At 37.3% G+C, this 27,054-nt stretch overlaps 1 protein-coding gene and 1 long non-coding RNA gene across 2 annotated transcripts in view; both read left to right on the top strand.

Moving 5' to 3' along the window:
- LOC140144732 (uncharacterized) overlaps positions 1 to 20,641 on the top strand; it is a 74,282-nt gene extending 53,641 nt beyond the window's left edge. The window contains exons 13-24 of the mRNA XM_072166542.1: positions 6,442 to 7,459; positions 11,665 to 11,880; positions 12,850 to 12,981; positions 13,118 to 13,230; positions 16,592 to 16,721; positions 17,163 to 17,334; positions 17,740 to 17,853; positions 17,985 to 18,113; positions 18,757 to 18,882; positions 19,352 to 19,480; positions 19,686 to 19,811; positions 20,514 to 20,641. Coding sequence (XP_072022643.1) covers positions 6,442 to 7,459; positions 11,665 to 11,880; positions 12,850 to 12,981; positions 13,118 to 13,230; positions 16,592 to 16,721; positions 17,163 to 17,334; positions 17,740 to 17,853; positions 17,985 to 18,113; positions 18,757 to 18,882; positions 19,352 to 19,480; positions 19,686 to 19,811; positions 20,514 to 20,641 — 2,533 coding nt within the window. The remainder of the gene's footprint in view (positions 1 to 6,441; positions 7,460 to 11,664; positions 11,881 to 12,849; positions 12,982 to 13,117; positions 13,231 to 16,591; positions 16,722 to 17,162; positions 17,335 to 17,739; positions 17,854 to 17,984; positions 18,114 to 18,756; positions 18,883 to 19,351; positions 19,481 to 19,685; positions 19,812 to 20,513) is intronic.
- An 801-nt stretch (positions 20,642 to 21,442) lies between these two features.
- Positions 21,443 to 24,717, top strand: LOC140144730 (uncharacterized). Its single transcript, XR_011857925.1, has 3 exons — positions 21,443 to 21,548; positions 22,109 to 22,237; positions 24,663 to 24,717. It is a non-coding gene; the product is annotated as an uncharacterized lncRNA (long non-coding RNA).
- The last annotated feature ends 2,337 nt before the right edge of the window (positions 24,718 to 27,054 follow it).

The following is a 27,054-nucleotide window of genomic DNA, read 5'->3' as shown; positions in this document are numbered from 1 at the left end:
CCCTAATTTTGAGCCAAAAACGTCAAAATTTAGCATTTTTACCAATACTAGTATTTTGCAAATTGACCTGACATAAAACTTATAATTTCCTGAAAAGCGTGGGTGCATTACTTTAAGATTCTTACTCAAAAACTGACCCATTATGTTCACAAAAAGATGACCAAAAACAATGTGTGTGGGTAAAGTCGTTTTTGGGCAAGGACATTTAAAGTGCAATGACCTCTTAAATTGACTATGTAAGAGGTTTTCTGCACATATAGACTGTGGGCTATGCTAACCTCACTCCCCTCAGGGGGATTTATGGAGGCAGGTATTTTGGGACCCTAATGCATTGAGGTTTTGAAATCCGCTTGCCTGCACATTGGCCAGCGGTGGGTGAAGCGGTGAGGGCGTTTTTTTCAAAATGGCCGCCAAAATCACAAAAATCAACATAACTAGGACAGTGAAGCTCCTAGCAGCATAATTATGATGTCTACACCCATGTTTTTAGGGTCAAGGAATCCTATAGTATCACTTACATCAACAGGGGACCTAAATTTCCAAGATGGCTGCCAAAATTTCAAAATGGCCGACATTGAAAATGAAAATTATCTATATCTCAGTCCTTGAAGCTCCTGCAAGCATAATTTTGATGTCTATACCCATGTTTGCAGGATCAAGGAGTCCAATAAAATCACTAAGAACAGCCCAGGACACAAATTCCAAGATGGCTGCCACTGAATTTTAAAATGGCTGCCATTTAAATCAATTTTGTCTATATCTCAGTCGTTGAAGCTCTAAGGAGCATGTCTCTAATGTATTATGCCGTATTGTCGGAATCAAGGATTCCAGCCAATACATTTAGGTTTTGAAATCCGTTTGCCTTCACATTGGCCAGCGGTGGGTGAGGCGGTGAGAGCGCTTTTTCAAAATGGCATCAATAATGACACATAAATAATCAACGACATGTCTATTACCTAAACACAAGAAGTATCAAAGCCTTAGTAGTATAAGTGGGTAAGTGCAATAGCTGTCTTGTGAACATTTGGCAATATATTATATATTTTATATGTACCATCAAGCACCACGCCAAACACGCAGACAAGCCAGTTGCCGTGCACTTTTCCCTTCCTGATCATAGCATCGATGATGTCAAAGTCACGGTCATTGAATCACTTGGTCGCCAATCCAAATATAGACGTCAGCAGCGCGAGAAATTCTGGATCAACAAACTTCATTCCCTTCAACCCGAAGGCCTTAATCTTATTGAATAGGTCCCCCCCTCTTTTTCACGCGCGCGTTTTATAGATGCGCTATCACACTGCGTTTTTTTTAAGTCGCGATCTTTTTATGCTTGTTTTTTTACGCGTTACGCATTAATTTTCTTGCTTGTTTTTTAGATTGTTTTCTTGTGTCATTTCATATATGTAATAAAGCCTGAAGAAGGTACGCCCAGTACCGAAAATTTGCTGTACAACTGTTTCCCGTCTTCGTTTGTTTTATTTTATATATTTTACTCATATACACATGTCAGCTACACATGGCAGCTATTGCACTTACCCACTTGGGCACTCAACAGTCGATGTCCAAACTCCAAGATCAACAACTAATCTAATCATATTCAGTAACTCTATTTGTAAAAGGATTAATTCTAGGAAAAAAATGAAACGATAGCTAAGAGTAGCTTGATGACGTAGCTCCCAGTTGCTGATTGGTGCTGGGGTTACTGTACTGGTGATACTGGTGTTGATACAGTAGCTCCCAATTGCTGGTTGGTACTGGGGTATCTATCTACTGCTGGTATTGGTGATGATAAAGTAGCTACCAACTGATTGTTGCTGGGTTTAGCTATCTACTGTTGATATTGGCGTTGATGAAGTAACTTCCTATTGCTGATTGGTGTTGATGAAGCAGCTTTCAATTGAAGTAAATGTTCATTGGCGCTAAGGTAGCCATCTACTGCTAATATTGATGTTGACGAAGTAGCTGCCAATTGCTGCTTGTTGCTGTGTTAGCCATCTACTGCTGATATTGGTGTTGATGAAGTAGCTTCCTTTTGCTGCACTGATTGTGTTGCTGAATTAGCTTTCAATTGTTCACTGGCGCTAAGGTAGCGACCTACTGCTGATATTGTTGTTGATGAATAAGCTTTCAATTGTTCATCATTGGCTCTAATGTAGCCATCTACTGCTGATATTGGTGTTGATGTAGTAGCTTCTAATTTGCTGATTGTTGTTGATGAAGTAGCTTTCAGCCTTATTGTTCATTGGCTCTAAGCTAGCTATCTACTGCTGATATTGGTGTTGATATAGTAGCTCCCAATGGCTGATTTTTGCTAATGTAGCTATCCACTACTGATATTGATGTTGATGAAGTAGCTTCCAACAGACGGCCTGAAGATGCACCTAGGATAAGGTGTGAAACTGTTGCCTCTCAAAACCGTGATTTCAGTTGAATAGTTTAAAAAAATCTAATTTTATAATATAAGCAGTAGATACCCCAACACCTGTCAACAATAGGGAGCTACCTCATAAACGCCATTGACACCAGTAAGCACCAATCAGCAATACTGCTTCACGAACACAGATATCAGCAGTTGAAAGCTAGCTTAGAAACAATCAGCAATTGGAAGCTACTTCTTCAACACCAATATCAGTAGTGGATAGCTACATTAGCAACAATCGGCAATTGGGAGCTACTATATCAACACCAATATCAGCAGTAGATAGCTAGCTTAGAGCCAATGAACAATTAGGCTGAAAGCTACTTCATCAACAACAATCAGCAATTGGAAGCTACTTCATCAACACCAATATCAGCAGTAGATAGCTAAACCAGCAGCAATCAGCAATATGAAGCTACTTCTTCAATATCAGCAGTAGATGGCTAAATTAGAGCCAATGAACAATTGAAAGCTTATTCATCAACACCAATATCAGCAGTAGGTAGCTACCGTAGCGCCAGTGAACAATTGAAAGCTACTTCATCAACACAATCAGCAAAAGGAAGCTACTTCATCAACACCAATGTCAGCAGTAGATGGCTAATACAGCAACAAGCAGCAATTGGTAGCTACTTCGTCAACACCAATATTGGCAGTAGATGGCTACCTTAGCGCCAATGAACATTTACTTCAATAGAAAGCTGCTTCATCAACACCTATCAGCAATAGGAAGTTACTTCATCAACGCCAATATCAGCAGTAGATAGCTAAACCCAGCAACAATCAGTTGGTAGCTACTTTATCATCACCAATACCAGCAGTAGATAGATACCCCAGTACCAACCAGCAATTGGGAGCTACTGTATCAACACCGGTATCACCAGTACAGTAAACCCAGCACCAATCAGCAACTGGGAGCTACGTCATCAAGCTACTCTTAGCTATCGTTTCATTTTTTCCTAGAATTAATCCTTTTACAAATAGATTTACTGAATATGATTAGATTAGTCGTTGATCTTGGAGTTGGGACATCGACTGTTGAGTGCTCAAGTGGGTAAGTGCAATAGCTGCCATATGTAGCTGACATGTGTATATGAGTACAATATATAATATATTGCCAAATGTTCACAGGACAGCTATTGCACTTACCCACTTATACTATTAAGGCTTTGATACTTCTTGTGTTTAGGTAATAGACATGTCGTTGATTATTTATGGTGTCATTATTGATGCCATTTTGAAAAAGCGCTTTCACCGCCTCACCCACCGCTGGCCAATGTGAAGGCAAGCGGATTTCAAAACCTAAATGTATTGGCTGGAATCTTTGATTCCGACAATACTGCATAATGCATCAGAGACATGCTCCTTAGAGCTTCAACGACTGAGATATAGACAAAATTGATTTAAATGGCAGCCATTTTAAAATTCAGTGGCAGCCATCATAGAATTTGTGTCCTGGGCTGTTCTTAGTGATTTTATTGGACTCCTTGATCCTGCAAACATGGGTATAGTCATCAAAATTATGCTTGCAGGAGCTTCAAGGACTGAGATATAGATAATTTTCATTTTCAATGTCGGCCATTTTGAAATTTTGGCAGCCATCTTGGAAATTTAGGTCCCTTGTTGATGTAAGTGATACTATAGGATTCCTTGACCCTAAAAACATGGGTGTAGACATTATAATTATGCTGCTAGGAGCTTCACTGTCCTAGTTATGTTGATTTTTGTGATTTTGGCGGCCATTTTGAAAAAAAGCGCCCTCACCGCCTCACCCACCGCTGGCCAATGTGCAGGCAAGTGGATTTCAAAACCTCAATGCATTAGGGTCCCAAAAATACCTGCCTCCATAAATCCCCATGGGGGAGTGGGGTTAGCATAGCCCACAGTCTATATGTGCAGAAAACCTTTTACATAGTAAATTTAAGAGGTCATTGCACTTTAAATGTCCTTGCCCAAAAACGACTTTACCCACACACATTGTTTTGGTCATCTTTTTGTGAACATAATGGGTCAGTTTTTGAGTAAGAATGTTTAAGTAATACATTCACGCTTTTCAGGAAATTATAAATTTTATGTCAGGTCAATTTGCAAAATATTTGTAAAAATGCTAAATTTTGACGTTTTTGGCTCATTTTCAAATCTCATTGATATTGGTTTTGTTTGATAGATAATTTTAATATCTTTCATTAGACACCAAAAATGTGAAAATCTAGGCTGTTGTTAATAAATGGCATGCATAATACGAATTATACAGGAAAACGGGTCAAATTTGAGGTCATTGACCTCTGATGTCACGCTCCACCGCTCACGACACTCAAGACTTCACTTTTCAGATGTCCCATGGGATATTCTATCCAACTATCATAACAAGACACCTGATCATTTTTGTCAAAGAAATTCTTGCTATCTCTTGGACCATCCTCAAAAGGTCATAAGGGGTAACACCGGTTTCAAATTTAAAAGTAGGTTAAAAGTTCTACCAAAATATTCCTCTCATCCTAATGTTTCGGAAAAAGATCCACTTGCGACGTACCGCTCTCAAGTTATAAGTAAAAAGGGTCAATGTTAGATTTGAGGGCCTACAGTGGTCACAAACTGAACAGTGCTCCGACTTCAACAAAAGTTGGTCTCGAATTATTTGTCACGCAAAATAAGTCCGAAAAGGAATTGTACATGTTGGTTACATGTAGCTGACGTTTTTGCCACATTTCTCCAGTAGCAAAGTATTTAAGACAGTGTAAACGTATCATGGGTAGGCCTAAAAAAATTGTTTGATTGGCGTAACCCGACCTATCCTAAAAATAAGCCCGACCCTGACTTTTTTTTGCAAAAAAAAAAATAAATAAATAAACTAAAAAATAAAATAAAATTAGATTTAAAAAAAAGATGAAAAAAAAAAGTGCCAAGGCCTTTATCAAACACAATTTATAGCTTTTAAAGTGAAAAAAAAACCAACAAAAAAAAAAACCAACAACAACACAAAAACAACCAAACAAACACCCTAAGTTTTTTTATGTTACGCCAATCAAACAATTTTTAAGCCATATGTTTTTGCTGGAACATGAAATTGTACCAGCCTGTATCAATGTATGTTACTTGCTTACTTACTGACTAACCTTAACCTTTTGGTCTGAAATGGACATATCTAGAAATGTCACGAAGGTATGACCCCTGAGTGATGTCAATTGAAAGAGAAAAATGTAAAGAATATAATAAAAATATTTTTCCAACCGGGGTGGCACTCATCATAAGACCTGGGTCAATATTCTATTTTCCTTTTTATATCTCAAAATGTCAAGAAGGTATGACCCCACCGAGTGGTGTCAAATGAAAGAGATAAAAGTAAGAAATAATTATAATAGATATTATTTCCCCCGCTGGGGGTGACACTCCTCACTAGACCTGAGTCAATATTCATATTTAGGGTACTCTCCATATCTCGATATGGCAAGAAGATATGACCCCCGAGTGGTACCAAATGAAAGAGAACAAAGTAAATAATAATAATAATAATAATAATAATAATAATAAAATAATAAAAAATAATAATAATAATAATAATAATAATAATAATAATAATAATAATAATAATAATAATAATAATAATAATAATAAAAAGTTTTGTTAAAATCGGAACTCGTTCCCGTTTTTGACCTCTGTAGGCTCTAACATTTGACATTTACCTAACCTTTTCGACTAGAGAACGGCAGTTGCAAGTGGGTCAAACCAAAGATCCTTATTTTTAGGATCTTTGGTCAAACTACACTCAAAATTGACCAGCTTTGAAATATAACCCCTGCTTTATCATGGTTACCCCCTTAAGACCTTTTGAGGACTTTCAACACATTTTATGGCAGGCTGGACCACTTCACTAACTAAAAAAACGCCATCCGCAATTTTTGTCGCCTTTAAGGTCAAATTTTGACAGCGATGGTACATAGAACTTTTTCAAAAGAAGGTAACGCATAAATCATCTAACTTCCAAATACTTCTTTCTGTTATTTTTCAACAACTGTCAGCCTAGACGCTGGACTATCAGCATATGAGATCTCTTCATACTCAGTACCACTTGACTGTGTCTTGTGTGATCCGAAATTCAACCATTTCGTCATCCACGACACGACAGGAGATGTATATCTTGGTTCCTCGAATACGGTAGTTCATTTAAATACATCTTATCATGTAATCAAGGGCGTATCAACTTTCATCGAATGTACGGTTGATATAGATAGAGAAGATTGCGTTAATCATAACAAACTTCTCATTATTCACTATGGCACTGAGAATGATAAACTGATCACATGTGGGAATTATGACGGAGGGACATGCCAGATCCGAGATCCAAACGACATAGAGAGCTCCATGCAAGTTAATCAAAGAGTGGCAGCACCAGGTGATCTTACCACAGTATACACCATTGCACCTGCACCTGACACCACTAGCGATGGAGTTGGGGAGATGATGTATGTCGGAGCTACAGATCCAGATCTTCAAGAGATCGCATTTTTTAGCCGACGAAGACTTTCCGACGCGTCTATACTGAGTATACCTGGAGATAATAAATTAACATTTGCTGCGAATAATTTCCAAGTTGATTTCAAAGACGTGTTTGATTTTAATGGATTCACATATTTTGTCACCAATCAACGTTTTGATAGTGGGAGCACATACACTAATGTTTTGTCAAAAATTAACCGCGTATGCCATGACAGTACAGACCTTGACTCCAGGACAGAGGTTGTAATTGAATGCACAAATAACGGCGAAAACTATAACTTGATTCAAGCGGTCCATCTCACAACAGTTGGTTCAGATCTTGCCAACTCGTTAGTTCTTGGTACAAACGAACAGGTACTCATTGGATTATTTGCCAAAAGTGTAGACTTAACGGACTTCATACCAGACAGTCGATCCGCATTGTGCATTTTTAGACTAAGCGATATTGAGTTCAAGTTCTTGAGGGCGATTGCCGCGTGTTACGAGAGTACGGGTAACAACGATGGTGCGTCTTACATCATTGGAAAAAATTGCGGAATTGTAAGTATACCAATCTTTGTTTTTAACCACACATTTATTTTTCGTATGAATTACGTTCCAGATAAAGGACATGATTTGATGATTTTGGGTTTGTTCAGTAATGTTATCTATTACGTGTATAGGGTGACAATGCTCCGTACATTAAGGATTCAATCTTCAATACGAAAGGTCAAAATTTTCAATTGATCCCAGCTACATACACTTTAGGTTCATATCATTAGATTTATAAAGTTTACTTCGAGGACTGTATATCACAAACATCATTTTTTAATCATTTTTTAATCATTTACCATAATATCGCGAATTTCAAAAAATCAAACTTATTTGATATCAGAAGGACTTCGTATTCAGAATGCAATTCGATATATCTGATGTGCTCTCATTTTCCACAAAGAATATTGTCCAAACGTTGTTACCAAAGCCCTTAATATGTATCTGTTTGTTACTCTATTCTCATTTCAACCTTAGAACTTTAAATAAAGTTTTTGAATCTGTCCATTGTTCAACAGGAATTTGATTTTGTTTGTAATAAAAGTTTTTTTTCGATAATGCTATTGGGCAGTATGCTTCGACTATATTTATAAATACGTTTTTGTAAATACGCATGTGACCACCTCCGCGCTGCCATAGCAGATTCTAGACAGTAAAGCAGTATACAGATTTTTATTGTACGTACAATATTGTATGTAATATGTACGTTATTTAATCTATTGTTATTCTATTTCCAGTACTGTTTAAGTTCTAACGAATGTTTGATGACGTAAAATCGATAATATATTTCTGCTAGATATTGTATGTAACATATTATCGATTTTTCGTCATCAAACATTCGTTAGAACTTAAACATTACTGGAAATAGAATGGCAATAGATTAAATAACGTACATATTGTACATACAATATTGTACGTACAATACTCGGAGTCTGAAGCGCGCTTTAGTCTCAAAGTGACCTTCTGCACAGCGGGTGGTCTTCCTGTACATTTGAATGCAAAGGCGAACAACATGAGACTACATGCAGCAAAATCGTCTATTTTGTTCAACTTTGTGATTATTGTAAAGGGTTTCCGTCGTGGAATATTTTTTTCCGTCGTCAAATACTTTCAAAATGCTGTTTTTGATAACATATTACAAATTCGGAATCCCCCATGTATAATAATTTTGCTATTCTATTAAGGGCTGGGGTATGAACGTTTGGACAGTATTTATTGTGGGACATTAGAGCACATCAGACATATCGAATTGCATTCTGAATACGAAGAATGTCCTTCTGATATCAAATAATTTTGATTTTTGAAATTCGCAATTTAATACACATTTTATGGCAAATCATTAAAAAATATTTTTGATATTTAACAGTACTTGAAGTAAACTTTATAAATCTGATGATTTATACTTAAAGTGTATGTAGGTGGGATGAAAAGCCGACGATCAATTGAAAATGTTGACCTTTCGTATTGAAGATATGGATTTTTTTTCCCAGAACACCAAAAAAAAATAGGTCTTTTTGGGAAAAAAATCCATATCTTCAATATGAAAGGTCAAAATTTTCAATTGACCGTCGCCTTTTCCTCCCTGCTACATACACTTTAAGAATATATCATTAGATTTATATAATTTACTTCGAGGACTGTTATATATCAAAAATTTGAAAAATATCAATTTTTTATAATTTGTCATAAAATTTGTAATATATTGTGATTTTCAAAAAATGAAAATTATTTGATATCAGAAAGACATGCTTCGGATTCAGAATGCAATTCGATAGGTCTGAGGTGCTCTCATGTCCCACAAAAAATACTGTCGAAACGCAATAAACGCTCATTTTAGATCCCTTAATACTTAAATTTGTTGATATTTATCTACAGAGTTTCTATGCTTTCCTGTATAGTGGTCAATGCATGAGGATTTGGTCACGCTTGTAGGTCTATGTCGTACCCATGGGTCACGTGCGTATTTATAAAAACGTATTTATAAATATAGTCGAGGCATACTGTTGGGTATAACAAATTGAGATAATAGAGACCTTGCGGAATGAAGTTACTTTAACTGGAACGGCAACTTCAGAAATATCGATTGGATTTCTTGCTCAAATTTACTCCAACGCGAACGTATGGTTGATTACTGCAACAACAGCGTCTTGTCGCTTAAACTCGGGACATGTGTATCAATGTGCGTTCAAAAGAAGGGCATGTGTAAGAGCTTGTAACCGACTACATCCAAATGTCTCTCTTTTGTTTAGTCAAGTGGTTATTAGTCCCACTTCAAGACAAAAGACTCTACCTTAAGAGCTTCGTTTGAGTAAACATGAATGAACTCGCGATACCACTCAACATGGATTATGTCGGGACCCAGCGTTAATCTGCTTATCATATTATTTTAGGCCCTATACGTTTCAATTAATATTCTTACGATAGTTATAGGCCTATATATAATATTATTTAATAAAGGCTCGTCAGCTTTGTCAATTTCATATTCCAATTTACTTCGCAAAGCCTAATGAAATACATATTCTTTATTTCTTTTCCCTCCTTCAGAATCTCTATCCCCCTTCCCCTCCTGTTTCCCCTTCCCTACATTCTCCTTATTTCCCCCCTCCTTCTCCCCTCTATCTGTACTCGCTCTCTCAAACTTGACCCTCCTATAATTACCCACTCGCACTCCTGTTTCCCCCTCCCCAGTGATTTTGTCAGGGTTTTTCTGTTAGGAGGGCATGGGCCGATTCTTAAAGGGAAACATTTTTAAAAAAAGGGGCTTAAAATGGCAGAAAAAGGCCTAAAAGCGTAAAATATCACGGCGGCCAGCATCCAAAAGGGGAGGGTCAAGAAGGAAGACAAGATGTCCCACGGGGGAGCCCCCTCCCCCCCTTGGCTACCAGCAAAGCACCTCCCTGTCCACTTCCAATGCCCTCCCTCTACTCCTCTCTACCCCCTCTCTTACCAGGCACCACCTAAGACATGTTATATATAAAATGTTATACACCTGCTTTACTCTTCCAGAAGTATCGTATACTGCTGGCTCAAGTAAAACCAGACCATTTTACGGGAACTTAATCCCTTGGCGTTGAAGTCAAGCTAAAAACTTGGTTCCGCAAACTGATTTGGTGTACGCCATGAGCACACACAAAACTATAATTATATCAAGTGTGACGTTTGGAACAAAAATTATTTTGATCTAATTTAATCAATAATTTTCAGCAACATGTAGCATGTTTTTTACCCAACCAAATTAGATTTCCAATAATTGGTCTATTAACTGGATAATACATAAGTGGTAATTATGTAGGCTATAAGGAAATAGGCAAACTATTGTTCTAAATTATGACGTATTTCATCATAATTTACGGCACACTATAGATTCTCGCGTTAACTTTAACTTCAAGCGGCTTTAATGGCAGAGTGGTTTTGAATACATAATCCTCTATAATCATCTAGACGTTAAAGTTTGTGGTTTCTAACTCCATTTCGCAAGGTCTCTAATGTTACATAATCGCCTACGCTAAAGATAATAATTCACTTTTTTTTTCCACTGTTTTTCCGAATTCACTTTTCTCTCTCGAATCGATGGAACTCTCAGAAAATTTTACTGTTGTACATATTCATTACTATTGCGCTGAAATATCAGTAAGATCTAAGCATTTTTCACACAGACAATAGATTTTCTAAACTAGTGCCTTATGCTATAGTATATTAAGAAACCTTGGTTTCACCCAACCACTGTGAGTTTTACCAAGGTTATAGATTTGTTTGCTATTTCTTGCTGTATAACTATATAGAATTATCTCAATAAAAATAGGTCCTTAACTTAACTGCTGATATTTCAAGTTAAGTTAAATTTATTGCCTGGGTGAAACATGCTCGGATCTTACTGACATTTATGTATTAGGTATTAAATAAAGATTCAGAGTTAAGACCGAATATAAGCAGGGTCGTAGCAAGAGCCTCGGTGGTCTGTGGACAAAGAACAGTGCAGGGCCTTTTAACATCTCCTTTATCAACCCTATTTCATTTTCGTTTTTTTTTTTTTTGTTGCCAGAAAGAAGAAAGAAAGAAAGAGGAATCGGGTAGAAAAACAGTACCTAGCTCGGGGGGGGGGGGGGGGGTGGAAACCCCCCAGCTAGGTAATCATTCTATATGAGGACAGCAAGAACATTAACAGTTTTGAATTCTGCCCCTGTAAAACCCTGTTTGTGTCTCCCTTGCATTAGACACTAGATCCAAACAGTTTCGACACGACTCAATTAGCTGATCAGCAAAAATGCAATGCTGCAAATTACGCTCTTGCTAGAGGGAAACTGACTGAACCTATCCAATCAACTGCAACCATAGAATGGCCATCAACTCTTGTGTCATCAATCATCACTACCGTAGAAGAGGAACATACCATTGCTTTCATTGGTACCTCAACAGGACAACTTATGAAGGTACTATAGTATATATTTCTCCGTGTTAAAATTCAACATGTAAATTGCTTTTTTATTGATTGCATGCCCTACATTGATGAACACAATTATCAGAGAACCATCATGTAGTGTTGTGTGTGCATTTGACTGAATTGCATGCATAAGTCATATTATTGCTTTATAACCAGCAATATCATGATATGCCTAATACAACCGGCACATAAAGTAACTACTCAGTTTTATAAAGTAGTTAATTTTTATGGCAGGTGTAGATCAATGCAACCTGGTCTCTCTAAAATACTGTATACTCGTAATCAGTCTACTTGAAACTGAATATACGGCAGTAAATAGCGCCTCTGTTTTACATTAAGGTTGCTGTTGGGCAATATTATATTAAGGTTAGGGTTTATAGTGGGTTAGTGTTAGGGTTAAGGTTAATGGGTTATTAGGTTAGAGTTAGGGATAGGGCCCTAGTATCAACAAAAACATTAAGGCCGCATGGCCCGGCAGGCCGGAGGGTTACGCTTAGGGCTAGATTAAATTCAGGGTGACGGGCTGTATCTACTGGGTGACTTACTGTCGATAACGAAAACACATACCAATCACTTAGAGACCACCCGTCGCCCATTTCATGCTTTCAACTTTTTACTTTTTACCCCATAATTTCCCTCATTCTTCAGGCCCTGCCCTCTATCGGGGACTAAGTTTAAACTTCTTTGCTATTGTTTTTGGAGAAACATTATTCCTTTGTAAGCCTGCATCGCAACCTTGAACAATATTGTCTTTGAGCAATATTGTCTTTGACCCATGAGGGTGTGGGGTGTGTATGCGGGGGTGTAGGTGCTTGTGTGGATTTCTTTGGATTTCTGTGGTGTGGGTTGTTGAGGAGGGGGTTGTGAATGTTTGTGCGCTTGTCTTCACGAAAAGAAGTCTACTCTTAGATATAACTTAATTACATATGATTTTAAATCCTTTGCTTTTTCTAAATAGTACCATCTTAGAGGTGGCGGAACCAGTAGGATGTATGAGACGCTCAATTTAGGTAGCCCTGTACTGATGGATGATCATCTGCAAACAACAGAAGACGGCAAACAACATCTGACAATACTTACTGAACAAAAGGTAACATCAACCATGTTGAATGTATAGATAAATAGGAAACGAAAGAAAACCGCTAATCTTCCTTTCATATGTATATTTTATTTGTATTTTCACCAGTCAAGTGTGCTTTACTGTGTTTCATTTTTACTGATTTAAGATTTTCAAACTACGCGTTGAAAACTGTGGCTACTATGAAACCTGTGATGGTTGTATCGGTGCTACGGAGGAAGATGGAGATCCATATTGTGGATGGTGCATTCTTACTAGAACGTAAGAAAAATTAATTTATTATGCATATAAAACCACCGAGCTATTTTGGTAGCAAAGAAATATATTTGAACATTATTTGGTAATGACAATATATTTGATCCTCTAAAGCATTCCTCCTGAATTGTGTCGGAATAGAACTTGCTTATGAGTGTAAAGTTGCGTATGGCTGACATGTGTTGTTTCAAATATTGGCATCTGAAGTGTATTGATTAAGAAAAGGCCTATAACAGGTGCCCAGTGGGCATTGACCGTTCCGAGAAATTCATGGTCGAAGTTTACACAGGGTTAAAACTCAAAATGGTTTGAACCTATTCCAAAATATTCCTCAGCTCACAAGGATCTAGAAATATAGTTTGACCTTCATACAACTAATCAGTTGAAGTTATTGGCGAAAAGATCAAAGGTTGGAATTTGGGCTCCATCTCCTCTCTGTGTCAGGTGGTGCTGTGTAGCGCTGCTGTGATCTTCACAAGAGTACGCCATCTCACTCGATCTGTTGCCAAGTGCGTTGCACCTTGCATTCCTTGCTTAGAAACCAGCTTCACGTCATTAGTCCAAGTTGTTGGTGGACGTCTCCTTCCTCGTCGACCTTTCATAGTCCCTTGCAAAATTTGTTTTTCTACACCTCCATGTTTCTTGACAATAGGGTCAAAGTACTTCAGCTTTCTCTCCATTATGCCGTTTCTGATGGTTAGACCAATCTTGTCGAGGATCCAGGAATTTATTCTCTTGTCTTTCCATGTCACTTACAGAAGCCTCCTGTAACACCACATCTCAAAAGCATCAACTCTTTTCCTGACATTCTTGGTCATAGCCCAAGACTCGCATCCGTAAGTAGCAATGGAAAACACAGTTGCACGAAGTAGGCGTACCTTGAGGTCAATGGATAGGCCTCGGCTTTTCCATATGCTTGACATGCCTTGCACAGTTGTTCTTGTAATATTCAAAATGCTTCACCTCCTAAATCTGCTGTCCATCTATCACAAACTATTTTTTGTCTCCTTTGTGTTCAGAAGAAGGCTTTTTCTTCGCTTGCCACTTTTATGCGCTTCAAAAGATCAATCAGCTCTACTCTGCTGCTACAAATAAAAGTGGTATCATCGGCGTACCTCAGGTTAGATCAAAGGTTGGAATTTGGGCTCCATCTCCCTCTCTGTGTCAGGTGGCGCTGTGTAGCGCTGCTGTGATCTTCACAAGAGTACGCCATCTCACTCGATATGTTACCAAGTGCGTTGCACCTTGCATTCCTTGCTTAGAAACCAGCTTCACGTCATTAGTCCAAGTTGTTGGTGGACGTCTCCTTCCTCGTCGACCTTTCATAGTCCCTTGCAAAATTTGTTTTTCTACACCTCCATGTTTCCTGACAATATGGTCAAAGTACTTCAGCTTTCTCTCCATTATGCCGTTTCTGATGGTTAGACCAATCTTGTCGAGGATCCAGGAATTTATTCAAAAAGATCAATCAGCTCTACTCTGATGCTACAAATAAAAGTGGTATCATCGGCGTACCTCAGGTTAGTAATCCTTGTACCGCCAAACTTCACTCCACCTTCAAACCCCTCCAAAGCTGTCTTCAGAGTAGATGCTAAATATGTTTGGTGATAGCACACAGCCCTGTCGTAAGCATCTTCCAATCTTGAACCAATCTGTGTCCCCACTAGTTGTTCTGACTGCCGATTCTTGGTCTTCATATAAACGGCTGATCAGGTCCACAAGATGACTTGGGAAACCCATCTTTTCATAGTTTCCTACATCTGAGGATGGCTAACACAGTCAAAAGCTTAACTGTAATCTATGAAGCACATGTAAAGAGGAAGTCTATATTATGCTCTCTGCATTTCTCAATCACATTCCTGATGTTGACAATTTGGTCCCTAGTCCCCTTCCTTCACGAAATACTGCCTGCTTATCAGATATTTCTTGCTCCATTTTGCTCTTCATTCTCTTGATGATGAAGCACTTTACTTGCATGACAAATCAAGCTGATGGTCCGGTAATTGGCGCACTCTTTCAAATTTCCCTTCTTCGGCAGTGGAATAAATACTGCCCTGCACCAGTCTCTCGGCCATGTCTTTTTTCCCAGATGATACAGCATAGACGCCTCGTTAGGTCTATCTACTTTATCAATGCTAGGCAGTGGCGTAACGGTGTGTGTGTGTGTGTGTGTGTGTGTGTGTGTGTGTGAGTATGGGGGGTGTGTGTGTGTGGGGGGGGTTGACAGGGGGTAACATGCCTCAGGCGCCACCCTTAGTACGGCGCCAAATTGACCAATTCCGCATCGATTCTGCGTCCCTCCAAGCGAAGAAAGTAAAAATGTTTGCGCGCTTCGCGTATTTCAGCACAAAATCAATTGAAAGAACGTTTTAAAACCGATATTCAACTTCTAGTAACCAAAATTAATTAGTGGTAGGCCTTATTTGTCCAAAATTTCGCGCGCTTCGCGCGCAATTGTTCCAAGAATTGAAAATTCTCGGGTGGGCGCCAATTTTGTTTGTTGCCCCGGGCGCTACCAACCCTAGTTACGCCACTGATGCTGGGTGACTATCCACACACTTTCTTTTGTCCTCCTTGACACTTTTGGAGCCATCTCCTCTTTGTTTTAGAGTAATCATTCTTCCTTTTCTCCATCTGCCTTTGCTCTCTTCCTGTCATCAGCTAGGTTTTATGTCGGCTGAGAGATTCCGTTTCTTCTCTCTGGGGATGTACTTCTTTCCTGGTCTTCTCACAATTCATGTGGGGGGGGGGGGGTCTGCTCCTCTTCATTAACTTTCAGTAACTCGTCAAGTCAAACTTGTTCTTCACCTCTACTAAATATTGAGTAAGAATGTTGTCAACATCATACCTGGTAGGTGGTGCATTGTCTCTCTTAGCTTTCAGTCTTAGTTTCACTTTGGATACAAGCAGCTGATGGACACTACTACAGTCAGTGCCTGGTTGTGTCAGCGCTTCATATAGGGGACAAGTTATCCATTTTTGGTGAACATGGTCTCAAAATGTTTGTTTTGTTAAAATAATTTAGAAACGAAATAGGTTGCACTACCTATGATGTTTCATTACCACGGTAACATAGCAAAAGGAGTTATTGCCAATCCAATTGATGTTGCTGTATTTCCCCCTACGTTACTTAGCTAACGAAATGTCATACATAGTGAAAACTATTCTTTTTCTGAGACCATTTTGATCAAAATCGGATACATTTTATGTGTTTGACCCACACGTTGAGCCCAAATTTCAACCTTTGACCCTTTGCTAATTTCTCTAAAAGCTGTTTATTCGCGGTGCCCCACCAGTATGGAATGAAGCCAATGAATTGTATTTCACAATATAGCTTTATTTCTAAAGTTGTTTTTATTTCTTTTAGATGCACCCGTAAAAGGGACTGCCTCCTGCCAGATATATCTACTCGTTGGTTATCATACAATGAAGCACAGTGTTTGGGACTTAGTTTTGTTACCCCATATGACAATCAAATATGTACCGTACAACAAGAGGTATGTCTGCTAATCTGTTTCTAAAGCTCAACATTTTCCAATATAAAATCTTTAAAATTGAAACAATAGCTTGTCACCAAATTCAAATAAATTTAATATAAATTATGATACTATACAGATTTGCTGGTTAATCGATAATATTAGTGCATCTAAATTAAGGAGTTAACTAAATAATGATGTCTAATGTGGCCAAATCGGGAACCCAACATGTCCAATATACCGGTATGCATTCAATCATACAATATGCACATGTTCAGATCACACGATGATTAGTAATCGTTGCTCACCTTTTATTGAAATCGCTCTTTGAAACGTCATGCTTACATGACAACCTAAACCTACTATTGATATCTTTACTAATAAATTTTGGGCCATTAGTCTGTAATGCATATTTTGAATTTTCCGAAAATAATTTAGTAATGTTTCAACAATTTCAAACAGATTACTGTGACTGTGGGGCAACTTCCAGATCTAACAGCAAACCAAGACTATGAGTGTGTCTTTGATTTTGGAGACACTCATTCCTTTTCTTCTGTGGCAGCAAAGACCGGCAATGATCTTGTTTGTTTGACACCCTCTACTGAAGAGTTAACTGAAATACCCGCAGGAAGAGGTGTGTTTTAAGTAACATATGATAAACCTGATGTTTAAACAGTTTGTTCGCCAGCTTGCATGCAGCTGTCATAATGTATTGGAGTTACAATTGTATTGGGGCGGGTATTGGAGTTTTAATTCTACAGGCCCTCATCAAAATTCAAACTCAAATTTTAACTGGCTGTTGTCCTTTTTGAGTTATACAGTGGTACGTATGAATGTTTGAGTCACACAGTAGCATGTCTTATGTTCATACGAACGAACGGTGGTAAGGGGTAAGGCGTAAAGGAATATCACAACCTCTCTGTTGTCAACCTCTCATCCCACTGCATAATGATAATCGCATGATGTTCCGAACATTGTACACTCGGGATATACTATGCGAGTTGTTACTTTATTATGTTTTTTTTATATTATTACATAGACATGTATGAATTGTTTAGTCTGCCATGTTTGAATGGAGGACAATGTGGAGACCATGTAGATGGATATGAATGCACATGTATGGAAGGATGGATAGGAGTTAATTGCGAACAAAGTAGGTATTCCATGCATAAGAAGTTATTGATTCTATGCTAGTAAATGTCAGTGTCGCAGAGATACGTAAATCAAAGGACTATAATGATCCATTTCGAAATAGGTTTTATTTTTACATATCATTTTGTACAGATGTTGATGAATGCACTTTAGGTACTCATAACTGTGACCCAAATGCTGATTGCACCGATACCCCTGTTGGTTCCTTCACATGTACATGTCGTACCGGTTATAGTGGAAATGGTGTAACATGTACAGTCGGTTAGTATATTGTGTACTATATCGCCATTCCATTTATTTCAAATTATTGTCACCCATACACCAGTCAAACTGTACTTTGTTCAAGGTGTATCCGTTTCGAAATTAATTTGCTTCCTTACCATTACATTACACACAGGGTTTTGTAGACCACCATGCCTTTAAGACCACGGTGGGTGTGGTAACACAATTGGGAACATAGTAAAATCACATAAATACAAAACATTTAAAACAAAAACTATAACTGTATTTTTTCAAATACATTCGTTTTAGTACCAATATTTGTGATGTGATTGTTTAAAAATAATATATATATGTTTTCAAAGGCAATTTTGTTAAGCGTAATTGATTCCATGCTACTAAAAACCAGTCCCATAGAGATGTGTACAACAAAGCCTGTATTCAAATACCCATATACTTTACGAAACGACTCAGGTTTTGAAAGTAATGTTTGCTTTAAAGACAAACAAACAAGTAAACAAACATAAAGAAATACATTAGTGACAATTGATTTTTGAAACAGCTGACGAATCGCGTCATGCGTCAGTTTTCACTGGTTTTACACAACAAAAGGTGCTAATTCCTTACAATTACTATTAATACGCCATTTCGAAATTAATACCTTATTTCATACCATTTTGTACAGATGTTGATGAATGCACTTTAGGTACTCATAACTGTGACGCACATGCTGATTGCGCCGATATCCCATCTGGTTCCTTCACATGTACATGTCAAGACGGTTACAGTGGAAATGGAGTAACATGTACTGGTTAGTATATTTTGTACCATATCGTCATTCTATTTATCTCAAAATATTATCATCCATACGAGTCAAACTACCTTTTGTTGATGGTGTATTCCTATAGAAATTCATTCCTTCTTTACATTACATTGCACAAATGATTTTGTAGCCCACCATCATTTCATTAAGACCACGGTGGGTGTGATGACACAATTTGACCACAGTAAAAATACATAAGAAAGCAAAATAATAAAGCAAAAATAAATAACCTACTATGATAGCTTTACGTTTTTAAAATACATTCGTTTCAGTACGAATAATCGTGAAGTGATCGTTTAAAATGATACTTATATAAGTTTTCAAGCAAAGACAATTTTTTCAAGCGTTATTGATTCTATGCTAGTAAATGTCAGTGTCGCAGAGGTACGTAAATCAAAGGACTTTAATGATCCATTTCGAAATAAAAAGTTTTATTTTTACATATCATTTTGTACAGATGTTGATGAATGCACTTTAGGTACTCATAACTGTGACCCAAATGCTGATTGCACCGATACCCCTGATGGTTCCTTCACATGTACATGTCGTACCGGTTACAGTGGAAATGGTGTAACATGTACAGCCGGTTAGTATATTGTGTACTATAACAAACAAACAAGTAAACAGACATAAAGACATACATTAGTGACAATTGATTTTTGAAACAGCTGACGATTCGCGTCTTGCGTCAGTTTTCACTGGTTTTACGTAACAAAAGGTGCTAATTCCGTACAATGACTTTTAATACGCCATTTGGAAATAAATACTTTATATCATACCATTTTGTACAGATGTTGATGAATGCACTTTAGGTACTCATAACTGTGACGCAAATGCTGATTGCGCCGATATCCCATCTGGTTCCTTCACATGTACATGTCAAGACGGTTACAGTGGAAATGGAGTAACATGTACTGGTTAGTATATTTTGTACCATATCGTCATTCTATTTATCTCAAAATATTATCATCCATACGCGAGTCAAACTACCTTTTGTTGATGGTGTATTCCTATAGAAATTCATTCCTTCTTTACATTACATTGCACAAATGATTTTGTAGCCCACCATCATTTCATTAAGACCACGGCGGGGGTGATGACACAATTTGACCACAGTAAAAATACATAAGAAAACAAAATAAAGCAAAATAAATAATCTACTATGATTTACATTTAAAACACATTGATTTTCAGTACGAATAATCATTTCGTTTCAAAATGATACTTATATGTTTTCAAGCAAAGACAATTTTTTCAAGCGTTATTGATTCTATGCTAGTAAATGTTAGTGTCGCAGAGATACGTAAATCAAAGGACTTTAATGATTCATTTCGAAATAAAAAGTTTTATTTTTACATATCATTTTGTACAGATGTTGATGAATTTTAAGTACTCATAACTGTGACATTCGTTTCAGTACGAATAATCGTACCGGTTAAGTGATGGTTTAAAATGATACGGTTATATACTGTGTTTTCAGGCAAAGACAATACATTTTTCAATTGTTATTGAAATATGCTAGTAAATGTCAGTATCGCAGAGATACGTAAATCAAAGGACTTATTTACAATGATCCATTTTGAAATAAAAGTTTTATTTTTACATATCATTTTGTACAGATGTTGATGAATGCACTTTAGGTACTCATAACTGTGACCCAAATGCTGATTGCGCCGATATCCCCTGTTGGTTCCTTCACATGTACATGTCAAGACGGTTACAGTGGAAATGGTGTAACATGTACTAGGTTAGTATATTGTGTACCATATCGTCATTCCATTTATCTCAAAATAGTGTCACCCATATACCAGTCAAAGTACCTTTTGTTGATGGTGTATTCCTATAGAAATTCATTCCTTCTTTACATTACATTGCACAAATGATTTTGTAGCGCACCATCATTTCATTAAGACCACGGCGGGTGTGATGACAAATTTGACCACAGTAAAATACATAAGAAAGTAAAATAATAAAGCAAAATAAATAATCTACTATGATAGATTTACGTTTTTAAAACACATTCGTTTCAGTACGAATAATCGTGAAGTGATCGTTTAAAATGATACTTATATTTGTTTTCAAGCAAAGACAATTTCTTCAAGTGTTATTGATTCTATGCTAGTAAATGTCAGTATCGCAGAGATACGTAAATCAAAAGACTTTAATGATCCATTTTGAAATAAAAAGTTTTATTTTTACATATCATTTTGTACAGATGTTGATGAATGCAAGGTTCTCATAAGACCCAAATGCTGATTCAAATACCCTGTTACTTCACATGTACATGTCGTACTCGGTTACAGTGGAAAGTACATGTACAGCCGGTTAGTATATTGTGTACTATAACAAACAAACAAGTAAACAAACATAAAGAAATACATCAGTGACAATTGATTTTTGAAACAGCTGAAGAATCGCGTCATGTGTTAGTTTTCACTGGTTTACACAACAAAAGGTGCTTATTCCGTACAATGACTTTTAATACGCCATTTAGAAATAAATACTTTATTTCATACCATTTTGTACAGATGTTGATGAGTGCACTTTAGGTACTCATAACTGTGACGCAAATGCTGATTGCGCTGATATCCCATCAGGTTCCTTCACATGTACATGTCAAGACGGTTACAGTGGAAATGGAGTAACATGTACTGGTTAGTATATTTTGTACCATATCGTCATTCTATTTATCTCAAAATAGTGTCACCCATATACGAGTCAAAGTACCTTTTGTTGATGGTGTATTCCTATAGAAATTCATTCCTTCTTTACATTACATTGCACAAATGATTTTGTAGCCCACGATCATTTCATTAAGACTACGACGGGGGTGACACAATTTGGCCACAATAAAAGTACATAAGAAAGCAAAATAATAAAGCAAAATAAATAATCTACTATTTTACATTACATTACACAAATGATTTTGTAGCCCACCAATTAAAAGTGACACAAATAGCAAGTAAAAATACAAAATAATAAAGCAAAATAAATAATCTACTATGATATATGTACGGTTTCGTTTCAGTACGAATAATCGTGAAGTGATCGTTTCAAAATGATACTTATATATGTTTTCAAGCAAAGACAATTTTTTCAAGCGTTATTGATTCTATGCTAATAAATGTCAGTGTCGTAGAGATACGTAAATCAACAGACTTTAATGATCCATTTCGAAATAAAAGGTTTTATTTTTACATATCATTTTGTACAGATGTTGATGAATGCACTTTAGGTACTCATAACTGTGACCCAAATGCTGATTGCACCGATACCCCTGTTGGTTCCTTCACATGTACATGTCGTACCGGTTACAGTGGAAATGGTGTAACATGTACAGCCGGTTAGTATATTGTGTACTATATCGCCATTCCACTTATTTCAAATTATTGTCACCCATACGCCAGTCAAACTGTACTTTGTTCATGGTGTATCCGTTTCGAAATTAATTTGCTTCCTTACAATTACATTACACACAGGGTTTTGTAGCCCACCATGTCTTTAAAACACGGTGGGCGTGATAACACAATTGGAACATAGTAAAATCACATAAATACAAAATAATTAAACCAAAAACTATATAACTGTATTTTGAAACAAATTCATCAGGTTTGGTAATGAACGAATAAATAGAGTTTTTTCTTTTGTCAAAACCAATTTGAAGAAAACTTACTAGTTTTTCTTGCTGACAGTTTCGTCAGTTATCAACTGACTTTATCAAACCTTGGTGTTGTTGTGATGATCCAACAGCTGACGACTGGCGGGAAGTTATGTCACTTCCGGTGTTAGTCTTGCTAGCAGTCTTCAGAAGTGGATCGTACACGTGACTAAGATTGTAGACCCCCTCGTCTCTGTTCATTACTACTCGCCCCCTCTTTCTGATCTGTATTGATTCTTTAATCCATCTGGCTTTCCTATCACTCTCTCTCTCTAAGATTTTGGACTCCCCCCAGTTGATAATATGATTAGCCCTGGCTACGTGATCGCTAATGGCTGTGTTCTTAAAATGGCTCTCTGATTCTTTCCTCTTGGACCTTGTATACTTTTGTTGACTTGCTTTCTCCGCCTCCCTCCTGTGTTCATCCAGACGCGTGCCGAAAGTTCTTTTAGTTTTACCAACATAAGTTAGCTCACAGCTACCGCAGGGAACTTCATAAACACAATTAGGGGTTTTAACCGGATCGTGTTTATCTTTTGGATGGACCACCATTTTTCTGATCGTGGTATGGGGTCTCATGGCGGTCGCGATGTCGTGTTTTTTGAGAGTTCTACTTATTCTTTCCGACACTCCCGCTACGTAAGGTAACACCACCAGACCTTTACTTTTTTGTTCAGATGTTGTGCTCTTACTTTTCTTTGTCTTTTCCTGTTGTTTGGCTTCCATTTGATTCTTGACTTTATCAATTGTCCACTTAGGATAACCACACTTAGCTAGAGCCTGACGTATGTGTTCCTCCTCTTTGACTTTATCATCCTCCTCCGTAACTATTCTGTCTTTCCTATCAAGTAACGTGCGCACAACTCCCATTTTCTGATGAAGAGGGTGATGGGACGTGAAAGACAGATATTGGTCTGTATGGGTCTTTTTTTCGGTCGACCATGAGTTTGATAGAATTGTCAGGTTTGCGGATTATTAGGGTGTCCAAAAAGGGAATTTGGTGGTCCTGTTCTTCCTCATACGTGAACTTTATGCTAGAAGTAGTGTACGTCGACCTGGTTCAGATGTTCTGTCAATGTTTCAGCTGAGTCTTTTTGAACTATTTCTAAAACGTCGTCGACATAGCGTTTCCAGAGGCGGGGTTTACACTGAAGTGGGGCAGTAAGGATGGCGCGCTGTTCTAACTATTCCATGAAGATGTTCGCTGTGAGGGGACTGACCGGTGACCCCATCGCTGCACCAAATTTTTGTTTGTAGATGGTGCCCCGGAAAGTGAAGTAGGTAGTGGTCAGAACAAACTTCATTAAAACCATAATATCTTCAACCTCTAACAGCGTGCGTTTTTTCAGATCCGGATCTTTTTCGAGTCTGTCACGGATTATGTCAAGTCATTCGTCTATAGGCACATTCGTAAATAGGGATACAACATCATGTGAGATGAATTGCTCATTGTTTTCGATCATAACCCCACATAATTCTTCTGCTAAATCATACGAATTTTTGACGTGATGTTCGGTAGGGCTAATCATATTATCAACTGGGGGGAGTCCAAAATCTTAGAGAGAGAGAGTGATAGGAAAGCCAGATGGATTAAAGAATCAATACAGATCAGAAAGAGGGGGCGAGGAGTAATGAACAGAGACGAGGGGGTCTACAATCTTAGTCACGTGTACGATCCACTTCTGAAGACTGCTAGCAAGACTAACACCGGAAGTGACATAACTTCCCGCCAGTCGTCAGCTGTTGGATCATCACAACAACACCAAGCTTTGATAAAGTCAGTTGCTAACTGACGAAACTGTCAGCAAGAAAAACTAGTAAGTTTTCTTCAAATTGGTTTTGACAAAAGAAAAAACTCTATTATATATAACTGTATGTTTTCAAATACATTCGTTTTAGTACCAATATTTGTGATGTGATTGTTAAAAATAATATGTATATGTTTTCAAAGGCAATTTTGTTAAGCGTAATTGATTCCATGCTGCTAAAAACCAGTCCCATAGAGATGTGAATAGCGCCATGCGCCAGTTTTACACAACAAAAGGTGCTAATACCTTAAAATGACTTTTGATACGCCATTGCGAAATAAATTTCATACCATTTTGTACAGATGTTGATGAATGCACTTTAGGTACTCATAACTGTGACGCAAATGCTGATTGCGCTGATATCCCATCTGGTTCCTTCACATGTACATGTCAAGACGGTTACAGTAGAAATGTAGTAACATGTACTGTTTAGTATATTTTCCCGGGTATATTTTGTACCATGATTAGTAAGACCACATCGGGTGTGATAACACAATGCAAACAGAGTAAACAAAAAGGGATAAAAATGAAAAAAAAAAAAATAAAGGAGAATAATAAAACTGCTGTTCATGATGCTTGCTTTAAAGGAGTATTTCGTGATCCTAGCAACATTTTTTAATGCATTTTTCCAGTAGATATCCACAAAAAAAGCTTATTCCCAAAGGCTAGGCTCCCAAAATTATGATTTATCGTTTGCGAGTTATGCATGATTATGTGTATTACACTGCTTCATAGCACGGCCCCGCAAGGTGCTAATAATAATAATAATAATAATAATAGCTTTATTTATACACGGTAAAAACATGTTCAATACAGTATTGTTCTTCCACATGTCCGTGTGGATATTAAAAATATTACTAACAAACACAAGTTAATTTAAAATATAATATATTAGTGTACATAGACTAAAAAACTAAAATTAATACGATCTTTTACTAAATGACAAATATTATAATAAATAAAACACTTCAAAGTGTTCATAGTTCTGGTCGCGAGGGTTCAAATCCCCGCACAGGCATGGAATCCTACGTAAGGCCTCGTATCCATAGGCTGTTCCCTTGTGGCGTGTGCCCTTGTTCCGTGGTTATTTTTACCATGTGACCTGCCACACAGACAACGAACCGTAGCGGCCACTAAGCAAAACAAAGGTTCGTTGTCTGTGTGGCAGGTCACATGGTAAAAATAACCACGGAACAAGGGCACATGCCACAAGGGAACATCCTATGGATACGAGGCCTAATATGTATCATGTTCGCTTCCATCTAGCGATCAATAACCTGAATAACCATTGTGTAATTCAATTCAATGCACAAGCTCATACACATGTGGTTCTTTGATGTCAATCGCTTACAATATAACCCGTGATCAATAATGAACATTGGTCAAAAGACGAGCTTACTGAAGTGAAAAATTATGTACATGCAGATTCATCATTTATGCATATTGCCTTGAAATCATAAAAAGCAACTGCTTGATCAACTCGAATGATTTTATTAGCGTTATTTCTAAACCAAATTTCAAAACCACAAAGTGTTTTACCTGACTTTTGACCCAGAAATGTATGAATTTGATGAGAAATTGTGATGAAAATAATATTTTACAAGTCAGATTCAGAAAAGAAAATCTCATTACACACGTTAATTACATCACAATCCAAACATAAATGGTTAAGTTCATGGAGAATGTTACAAACTATTGTATCTTTTGCCATATTGTTTTTCTATAGGGAATAATGTTTTATCTTTAAAATCGGACATGAAAACCTATCAAAAACACAACAAAAACGTGCATCGCTATTTGTATGCATGCAACAAATTATAAGAATTGTACAGAAGTGACCTAACACTTATGAAGGCTGTATCTTGAGAAAGCGCATGGTCTGATGCTAGAATCTTGGCAAGGACACTCTGGTGAAATAAAGAAAAATATATGTGATTGATTTTATGTGACTTTTGAGCGTTAAGTGTTTCAAAATTTAAAAATGAACAAAATCCGAGTAACTATGATGTCATCAATATGACAATAATATTCATGATAAATGATTATTGCTCCCTAAAACAGAAATGGTTAACAAATGGTTTGAATACATCGCACGACCTTATAGTAACTGTATCTAGAAATTGGTGCAAGTTACTTGTCAATTTTCGCCAGATCAAAAACGAGCTTTTTCTACGGTTACTGCCCAGCTCATTAGTGCGATATGGGATATTCTTGACCTCGAGTTTACTGCCCTCTGTTGACGACAGGGCTTCGAACTCTTATCAAGGCGATCTAAGAAGTGCAGGGCCGTGATAGACAATGTGTTGTAATTTGCAAGAAATATTTGGTACATAAACATTATGTAGCCAGAGGTTTCCAGTGGTATAAAAATCTCAACTTGTTTTTGAGAAAAGTGGGTGGATGAGGCTGTGGATCACGAAATGCCCTTTTAAGTTGTGTACACCAAAAGGTGTTAATTCTTCACACACTACATGACTGTCCATTACTAAAAACCACTCCCATAGAGATGTAGCTAGATGTGTACAACAAAGCCTGTATTCAAATACCCATAGCTACTTTACGAAACGACTCAGTTTTTGAAAGTAATGTTTCCTTTAAATACAAAAACAAGTAAACAAACATAAATAAATACATTAGTGACAATTCATTTTTGAAACTACTGGAGAATCGCGTCATGCGTAAGTTTTACACAAT

The sequence above is a fragment of the Amphiura filiformis genome, unplaced genomic scaffold (genome assembly GCF_039555335.1).
Source record: "Amphiura filiformis unplaced genomic scaffold, Afil_fr2py scaffold_76, whole genome shotgun sequence".
NCBI classification, from domain to species: Eukaryota; Metazoa; Echinodermata; class Ophiuroidea; order Amphilepidida; family Amphiuridae; genus Amphiura; species Amphiura filiformis.
This window is presented reverse-complemented; position numbering and strand designations above follow the sequence as displayed.